At 38.7% G+C, this 9,941-nt stretch overlaps 1 protein-coding gene across 1 annotated transcript in view; it reads left to right on the forward strand.

Moving 5' to 3' along the window:
- LOC149845674 (uncharacterized) overlaps positions 1 to 4,206 on the forward strand; it is a 13,965-nt gene extending 9,759 nt beyond the window's left edge. The window contains exon 5 of the mRNA XM_089997701.1: positions 3,820 to 4,206. Coding sequence (XP_089853827.1) covers positions 3,820 to 3,957 — 138 coding nt within the window. The 3' untranslated portion in view covers positions 3,958 to 4,206. The remainder of the gene's footprint in view (positions 1 to 3,819) is intronic.
- Positions 4,207 to 9,941: the final 5,735 nt, after the last annotated feature.

Here is a 9,941-nt window from a genome sequence, read left to right on the forward strand (position 1 = left end):
GAGAGAGAGAGAGAGAGAGAGAGAGAGAGAGAGAGAGAGAGACTCGGCTCTCTGCGAAGAGAGGAACCCCTAACAGTATTAACTCCAAAAAGAAATGGCTTCAGCGAGAGTGAGTGCCTCGCTTCAGCGAGAGAGAGAAAGAGAGAGTTTGAGAGCCTCGGCTCGCCTCGCAGAGAGGAACCTACAACAGTATGCAAAAAAAAGCTTCAGCGAGAGTGAGGGTCTCGCTTCAGCGAGAGAGAGAGAGAGAGAAAGAGAGAGGTTGAGAGCCTCGCCTCACAGAGAGGAACCCCCAACAGTGAGGGCCTTGCTTCAGTGAGAGAGAGAGAGAACCTGGCTGTTGGCTGTTCTCGGTGGTCGTCGACAGTCAATGGTGTTGCCAACAGAGAGTTAGGGTTCGTCTGGAGTCTCTGGACATCAGAGCTGGCAGAAAAATGGAGGGGAGGGGAAGAAGGGAGTCGACCCCGGTTTTGTACAATATATACTTTAAAACTGGTTCATGTCAGAATGAACCGGTATGAATCCCGGTTTGAATCGGTGAATCGGGTCAGAACCGGTTGGCAATGTATCAGTCCTGGATTGGACGATTCAGGGCTGACTCGGTGAGTTGTCGAGTCCATGCCAAGTCAGGTGATTCCTAGCCGAGTCACGCCCGAACCTAGCTAAAACAGGTTTGGGCTAAATCGGTGGCCCAGTTGCTGGGTGATCTGATCCGACTCGAACGATTCCCGAATCGGATCGCTGGGTTTGCCAACTATGCTTTACAGCACAAATGCTAAGTTTCCGACAGCATTCTGTTCCACTTCCATTCACTCATTATTTTTCTTCAGAATCTATCCTCAAAGGCTATGTAACTAAAGCAAACTTGGCATCCTATCAGAACTTCAACATCTGGTGTTCTGGTGTAGATTTGTTGTCATGTAGCACTATGCTTTTGTGATGAAGAAATTTCTGCCTTTAGATTGTCATCATTTTCAGCATGGGTTGTTTACTTAACTTGCAGTTTATTGTTGTTTCCAGTAGCTACTTTCATGTCAATGAATTTGTGTCTGATTATTTCCCATATCTTTCCTGAATTATTTTTTATTTCTCATTGCTGCCATCGGCTTTACTTCTCATGATGCTGCTGTCTCTTTCTATAACTACAGTGGCCTCTGGGTCTTGCTACCTGAAGAATGCCTGGTTCGCCATTTCTTGGTGGTTCCTTGGAAATTTTTCTGTTTGCTGTATCTTCAGTCTAGTGACAAACCTTCAGGCTCCCACACTCACTATAACAGCTGTTCAGGCTTCTGTGTTTTACGCCATAAGCCTTTGAACACTGCTTGCTGTCAAATTTTGTCTGTCTGTCTTTGATTTGATTACAGCTTTCCTAATTCTCTCTTTCCGGTGCTACGACTTCAACTTACCTGCTGTAGTTGGTCTCCTGTTCTCTTTGTTACTTCCTCTTAAGCTTCTGTCAGGCCTATGAACACTTGGAAATATCTCTCTCTCTCTGGCCTATAAACACTTGGGAATCTATTGAGTATGGACTCTCTCTCTCTCTCTCATACACACACACACACACACACACACACACACACACACACCAAGAAGGGTATTTTATGCTTTTCTCATTGTCAAAATTTCCTGCTGCCAATATCTTAGGCATTGTTTGGACTTGTAACCAACTAATAGAATAAGGCTCCATTCTTCTCTTTGGATTGCCATGCTCTTATCAGGGTCTTCCACCACTATATCCATTAGATCAAACATCAGATTATCTTGTTTAAGTTTTTATTTCCACTGCTTCCATCTTTAAATCTCAATGAGATGCTAGGGCACCATTAAAGCTTCAGTTTGGAGCATTTGAGATCGCTTCTCCTTGATTTTTCCCATCAAGCATCATTACTGTTAAATCAATTTTAATCAGGCACATTATGAAAATAACTCTCTCTCTCTCTCCATTTTACTCATGGTAGTTTCTTATTCTCTTCTATCACTATCAGTTTTACGTTATATCTAGTTGTCACTTTCACTGATAATCTGTTATTTTTTAGCATTATGTATATTAGGTTGTTTAGATTGTGTCATTGTTGTGACATGAATCATCTAATCATCTTGCATCACTACATGGCTGGCAGCCATCACTATAGAATTCCTAAGCCAAGTGTCGTGAGATGAAAACTTTTTTTTACAAGTGTAACACATTAAGAAAAGTGTGATACCCTTTGTAGTCCCATGCTTTCCCTGGGGTGATGGGATGGGGTATACTGGAGATGGTCCTAATATTCTGCTTGTTTGAAATAAGTAGATGCTCTTAGGATTCAAAACCAAATTACCACTCTCACAGCCCAAGATTTCTACCACTGCATCAAGCAATGGCTCCCCACATGAAGAATAGATGCTTAGGGTCCCCTATTAAGCAGCCAGAGATATGGAGTATTTCTGCACATTTGTGAGGAGAACAAACTGTTTATTATTATCTTAGAGACAAGTGTAAAGAACACTTTGCCTCTAGTGCTTGCAGTGTCTTCATCAGAGGCGAGGTTTTTTCATCCTTTGTTGGTGTGGCTTACCTCTCCCATCAATGAGTGGATTGTATCATTGTTCCCAGTGATAATTCTGCTTCCTGTCATTTTTCACATTGTTTATCAACCTTTCCTCAGTTTGAACCCTAATGGCCAATTGTGGGTTTTTCTTCACTGGATATCAGATTTTTTACTTGGTTCCTTTCTTGGTTGAGTGGTGTCCTTTGTAGTATTGCCTGCACAGTTTATTAGAATTTGGTCCTTGTGGCATTATATGTCAGAAATGCAAATCAAGCAGAGCTTTTTTATCCCTATTTTGTATGTTTCATACAAATGGCATGTGATTTAAAATGATACAACAGTGACAAACCTGAAGGCATGGATTCTCTTGGCTTTTTCTTTCAGAGCTTTGTAAGTTAGATGGTCGTTTATGTTGTTACTGAGAATTCTCTAGATCAATCCATGTGACATTATTCTTAACCAATATGGACCCAAAATGCATGCTTTTGATCTAGGTATTGCTCTCCCATGCAATCTCATATTCACTATGCATATACGTAACCAACTTTTTTAAGAAAAGTAATTCAAAATCCTAAAATTGGTAGAGTTGTGGTAAAAAAACAGATTGTCCAGGTATATCTTAGGCTAACTTGTAGGTGGTCTTTAACTACACTCAGTAGGTCCATCTCTTTCTCCACTCGTGAAGTTTTTTGATAGTCCACAAGTGAAATCAAATGGTTGACCATCCACATCCTAACTTAACAAATAGCAAAGAAGCAAGTTAAGCATTGTGTCCATGTGTATACATCATAGTGACAAACGTTTTTATCGGCAATTTCTCATTTTTCAAAAACTTGCAAGAAATTGAATTTTTTTTATAATTCTCGCATTTTTTTTTACAAAATCTCGGCAATAAAAAAATAAATTAAAAAATATAAATTTTATTTTTTATAAGAAAATATTAATAAAATTTATTTAAAAATAAAAATACATGGTTTTTTTTGTGATAAATAGCTGTTTAAAACGTAAATATCGCATTTAAATTGCGGTATTTATGTTTTTTTCATAAATCTCGCAATATTTTGAAAATCTTGCGAGAAATTGCCGTTTTAAACTTTCAGGCAATTTCTCGTGATATTATCGCGAGATTTTCATAAATCTTGCGATATTTGCCACTATGGTATACATTCTCATGCATTTCTTCGTTTGAATTCAAGAGTGTATGTTTATTTAAGTATAATCATTGTCTCATCTATTCTTAAACTAGTAACATTTGATTGATTAAACTAATGATCACTTTATACTTTTTCAGGTGATCCTTGATGAAGCAATCACAAAGCTTAAATCTGACTTTTTCTGGTTGGGTGGAGGAGACGTTGACCTTAAACTGGGGATTAGGACCTCGCAGTTTATTGAATTTATAAAACCATTCATTGTTTCTTGTACATGAAATGAATAGAGGAAGAAAGAACCCCCGCCCTTCTCCAAGGTGCTTTAAAGACATGGTTTATAATCTCTAGGGCTCGGGAAATCAGGCATAGGATGTTTGCTTTTCTTGCTGCACGTGTCTTTTTTTTTATCTTATTGCATTTTTTATCATATGCTATGCTTGAAGATGTTCTATTAATGAAGACATTCTTGAAATGCATGCTCCCATTGTCCATTGATAAATTAAAGCAAAGCCTTTGTGGGCACCATTTTGCCATGTTGCTCCTTGATTTGAGATAACCTTTAAACAAATAAATTGGAAACTTGACCTGACTATAGATTCATTGGCTTTCTAGCCATCTTGACCATCCATCAGAAGAATGTGCAATGCAGATTGGAGCAGGACCCACCATGCCCATGTGAATGGTGGGCCCCACAATCCCATTACCTGTATACCTGCACCACCCACCATTCGAATGGATGATTTGTAACGGTCCAAATGCATCAGTTTACCCATATTGGTTCAGACTTTCCATCTCCACAAGAGCAATGGCCTAGACCCAAACGTGCTTTATTGATAGTAGTGTTAGGTGGAACACATGCAGACAATGGTTTTGAGTAGGGGGGGGGGGGGGGGGGCATTCATTTCATTGACGTTGATTTGGCACTTTTTTCACATGGACCTTTTTGTCTTCTTCCTTAAATTCGTTGGTGGGCAACAAAATTTGAGCTTCATTCCTGACAAGAATACTGGGTCAATGTTTTTTTTTATTCCTTCTTTCTTCCCTTCTTTCCTTGGCTACTTCAGAATGTACTCTCAAGCTTTCTTTGTACACAACCTTGCCTTTACTTAAGTCATCAACTACTGCTTGTACATAGAAAGATATTATTGAAGAGTACTACACTGGGTTCCCAATATGGAAATTGTCGGGTGACATACTTTGGTCTATCACAATGTTAAATTCAACATGGTATTTTTGGTAAGTCACTCAATGAGGTTGGCAAAAGTTCAAGTTAAATTAGCCAACAAATGTTTGGTATGATTATTCGTTTTATGACATGAATTGATGTTGCTGAGAGAGAGAGAGAGAGAGTTTTTTTTAGCACAAGCAAACTGACAAAAAAAATCTGACAACCATGTGGGAGGGCCAACCAATAGTGCATTCACCAACTGTTAACTAACACTCTTCAATTATGGGAAAATCACTTTGTTACGATAATCACGTTCACATTCTATCACTATCATATGCCTATGCACCAAACCTAACTGTTATTGTAGAAGACGTACACACAAATGACAAAGAATTGTTAGGTTGCACTACGACACTATAAATAATCTACAGATACACCAAGACACCATAAATAATCTACAGATACACTGAGACACTTTAACTAATCTGCAACTGTTGAGTAAATAACACTCAGACTTCACCCTGCCGCCGGTTAACGAAGGCAGAAAACTCAGGCTGCATCCTTTGAGAGTATATTTTATTGTTATGGTGCTTTGTTGTTAATTGGTGGTTTTCTGTGGGGTTGAGGATAGTCCATGTCAGAAACGTCAGGTTCGACAGTTGCTCCTTCCTTGACATGGAATTTTCCCGAAGACCCGTAGTCCAGTTTCCTTGATCCCTACATACACAGACACAGCAACAGTTTCAGCACTACTAGAGGCCTTACCCCTGACAGTACCCATTGCATTATAGGTTTTAATATGCATGGCAAAGTGCTCTGCTAGGGACATGGTTCAGGTCATGGGCACAGTCAAGATCATCACTTCTTCTAATTGCATTATGATTGATATTCATGCTAGACTAGACTGCTACTACTTCTTTTGAGCTACTTTGACTCAGCTACCACAGTTAATATTTCTATCATTCTAACACTTGGAAATAATATATAACAAGTATTTTATTTTATTTTTGAGAGAAGACAAGTATTGTATAAAATACCTTTAATTTATTCGGCTGCCGTTTAACATTATGGGAAGTGGGTTTGAAAGGCTGAGCCCCTGCACATATTTGTTGTCAATATACATAGCCATACAATAACTAATAACGTAAGTTTAAAAAATTACATAACGAAGAATAATAGGCATACAAATGAGAATGATGATTGTTGGTATCATGAGGTATATATATTTTTTGAAAGAAGTATCATGAGGTATATACTACCCAAGACCATATTCAATCAAAGAAGTGGAATCAAATATAGCAGCAGAAACAAGATTGAGTCAAGGGGTGTCTATAACATAGAAGTGCAACTACATATGCTAATAATTAATGAGTTTTTGTTTCACTTTCTTTTTATTTTTTCTCTATACAATATTTGAAGATCGAACCTTTTGATACACCAGTTATATATTGTTCAGAAGGGGGGAAGAGCCAATGAGTTATATAACTTCAATTGTGAGAGGGTTATATAACTTCAATTGTGAGAGGGCGGGTGTGTCTTAGGTGGGGCATAGTCTAAGTGAAACACTGGTTCAGCATGCCCCTTGTGAGGAACATGCCGTGATACCATTGAAAGAGACTGCAATCTAACTATTAGACCTGAAATTCTGTCACTTGTCTTCTTCACAAACTCCACACCCTCTCGGGTTCCGCTTCCAACCATCATCTTCTCATCCACCACTGATCCTTCCATTGGCTTCATTGCTACCACCTGGAGTGAATGCACCACTGGGCTATCCTCTACCTTTAGATTTTCTTTATTCTGCAATAAAAGATAAAAGATATCACATGTCACACATCAACCAAAAAACAATGATAGCAAGAAAGCAACTCATGAAGTTAGAGATAGACCAACTAACCAACCTGGTTAGAAAGATCAAGCTTTTTGATAGGATGCGTAAGGTCTTTTATGGTATCATCAGATACTAAAAGAAGTCTATGAGCTGAACAAGCTTGGCCTGAGAAAAATAAGAAAAGAAAGAAGGGAAGAAGAAGGGAAGACATTGTGATAGGTAAGGTTGGTTGCTAAGGCTTGTTGGAGAAGAAAGATGAAGATGAGGATGCTTTTATGGGCAGCTAGATCTTTCGTTTGTAGGTGCATGGTAGAGAGAGAGAGAGAGAGAGAGAGAGAGAGAGAGAGAGAGAGTTCTCTGAAGAGGGAGAGAACATGGGTGAGAGAGGGCGTCATGGGGGTGGACGGGATAGTGAAGATTTTCCCAAGAAAAATATAGAAAATGACATTTCGTTTCATCCAACCATTCTCTCTCTCTCTCTCTCTCTCTATATATATATATATATAAGACAAATATTGACTACTAATGAAGGTAAGTAGAAATCACTCTTTTCTTCACAATTTTTAATTTTTTGTAGATCAAGTATTACGGATGTGATTTACATGGTTTGTTTAGTAGGAAACTTGTTTTGAATCATGTGATTATGACAAGTAATTAGGTTTTTAAAAGGGTCCAAAAATCAATGGTCCATAATGTACCAAAATTTCATAATTCAAAAGATCACATTTTTACGTGAGAAAAACACTACACGATCTAAGGCTTGATCCTTAGCAAACAAACCATGTTGAACACATCTATATAGTTAGAATGAGTTGATACAACTTGCGCCTAGCTCATTAGTTTCTTACCTTCATTAATAGCAAATATTTTCTCATATATATATATATATATATATATATATATATATATATATATATAGAGAGAGAGAGAGAGAGAGAGAGAGAGAGAGATATGAACATATTAGGCCCTCATTTCCCGTTCTTCTCCATTAGGCTCCATAGTTTGAAGTATTTTATTATAGATATGAACTGTTAGATGTACTTAGCATGCTCTATTTAGTGGAAATCTACTATTGGATCATGTTTGTTCTATGAAAAATGTATTTTTATGAGCTGAAAAAAAATTGATGCTAAACAAAACCTATAGATCACATCTATGGTGTTAGATTTGAGAAAAAAATACAAAAAACTATAATTTTTAAAGGGCCTAATGGGGCATAATTAACGAGAAAGCGGGGCAGAACGAGCGCATTATATATATATATATATATATATATATATATATATATATATATATATATATATATATATATTTGTGTGTGTGTGGTGGTGGGGGTGGGGAGGGGTACAGACCAGTCCTTAAAAGTGTTTTTATCATTTAGACATTGTCGTTTTTTATCTTTTAGATAATTTCTGGCGTTATTTTGACAAGATTTTCATAAATCTGGTGAGATTTGTCACCATGATTCAAAGCCTCATGCATGTGAACGAGAGAGAGAGAGAGATTCGTTTCATCAACAGTACCATGCTATCGCACAGTACAAAAAATATCCTTCATCTACACAGGCAAAGCGTAATATCCTCGCTTCTACCGTTGCGTATCGTTGAAGTTTGATGACCCGAGAATAAACAATTAGAGCGCCATCCTATGAAGGCGTGCCTCTTATATCAACTATAAGCGACCGTTTTCTATAGCATCAAGGATCGCGGATCGGTGTACCGTGTGGGTCCGACCAGTTTCAAGAAGTATATGGCATTGTTTTGTGGGACCCGCGGAGTGCACCCAACACATTTTGATAAGACGTTCCAAAATTTTCATTTTCTCAACCTTTTCTAGAACACTTGGCAATAATATTAAACGTACAAGAAAAAAGATAAAAATGTAAACATTGCGACGCATTCATTTAGATGATAATATCACAATAATTTTAAAAATACAACTTACTAAATATTCAGAACAAGTGAAGAAACATTGTGCGCTTGGACGATATGGTTGAAAAGAAAATTGAAAACCTACCCAATATATAGAAAACCTTTCAAACCTACTCAATAAAAAACTTTTAGTGGATTTTCGATATTTTTTTTAAATTCTGAATATACATATGTGTTTAGCATGATTGATTTACTATAAATCGACACATGGATCATGCATTTTGGAAGGTAAAAATGATGTTTGGAGCCTCAAAAACTTATAAAATTTTAGGCCGTTGGTTTTTGAAACCATATAAAAACAGATCCATGCATCAAGATCCATTGCTCCAACCACTTATTCTTATAAAAACAAAGGGGTAGAACACATATATAAGGTCAGAATTTTAAAAAAAATACCAAAAATATGATAAATTTTTTTTATTGGGTAGGTTTGAGGGGTTTTCTATTGGGTAGGTTTTCATTTCACTGCTTGAAAATATCATTCAATTTGTCGCAGTGAATCTGATTCTAAGTACTGACCTAATGGTATAAGGTTATGGGCTTACTAATACAGGTCTAACTACCTCATTAATGAGGAGACCAGATCCGATCAAGAGGCACCCCCAAGAAAGCGATCTCACCGATCATATGTAAGCATGGCTCCCACGTAAGAGGCTCGACTCAGACACGCGCATACGTCACGTGCGAGACGTCTGGGGGGTGCGGTCGGTGATTGCATGTGACAAGAGGCGGCACCCTCCAGTGAGCTCGTGGGTCCCAACGAACGTCGAGGGTCCCACCAGAGAGTGGGGGGGCCACAAGGGGAGGCAAGCATGCATGGCCAACCGCGTCATGCTCCTCTATCGCCGGACACCCACACACCGTAGTCATCCAATGATCACCCTCCACGTACGACCTCCCTTCCTTCCCAAGGTCTCTCAAACTCCCGAGGCGCCCCTGGGGATCCGGTGTCTAGGTGGGCTCGGTTTAGCCCGAAAAACAAGCAACGTGGGCTCGTATTTCGGTGGCCTTGGCTCGGTTGCGTCACCTTCACGGACCCTGCCCCTTGTAGCATGGGACATGATTGGTCCTCTCTCTCTCTCAAACTTTGCCAAGCTTTTCATCAAGTATAAAATAAACGAGGTGTGCAAAGCAAGTTAGTTCCTTACTTTTTTTTTTAAGGCAAGCTGGGGTTAGGGATGGCAGTGGATTGGGGAAAACGGGCCCCGCCCCACCTCACTCCATTTAGACTGGGGATTGAGGACATGAAACAGAGTTAAAATCAAAACTCGTGAGGGGGACAGAGGCGGGGATGGACTTATGTTTTCTTTTGGTCCCGTCTTAATTTGTATC

The sequence above is a fragment of the Nuphar pumila genome, chromosome 2 (genome assembly GCF_984573655.1).
Source record: "Nuphar pumila chromosome 2, dmNupPumi1.hap1.1, whole genome shotgun sequence".
Classification (NCBI taxonomy): Eukaryota; Viridiplantae; Streptophyta; class Magnoliopsida; order Nymphaeales; family Nymphaeaceae; genus Nuphar; species Nuphar pumila.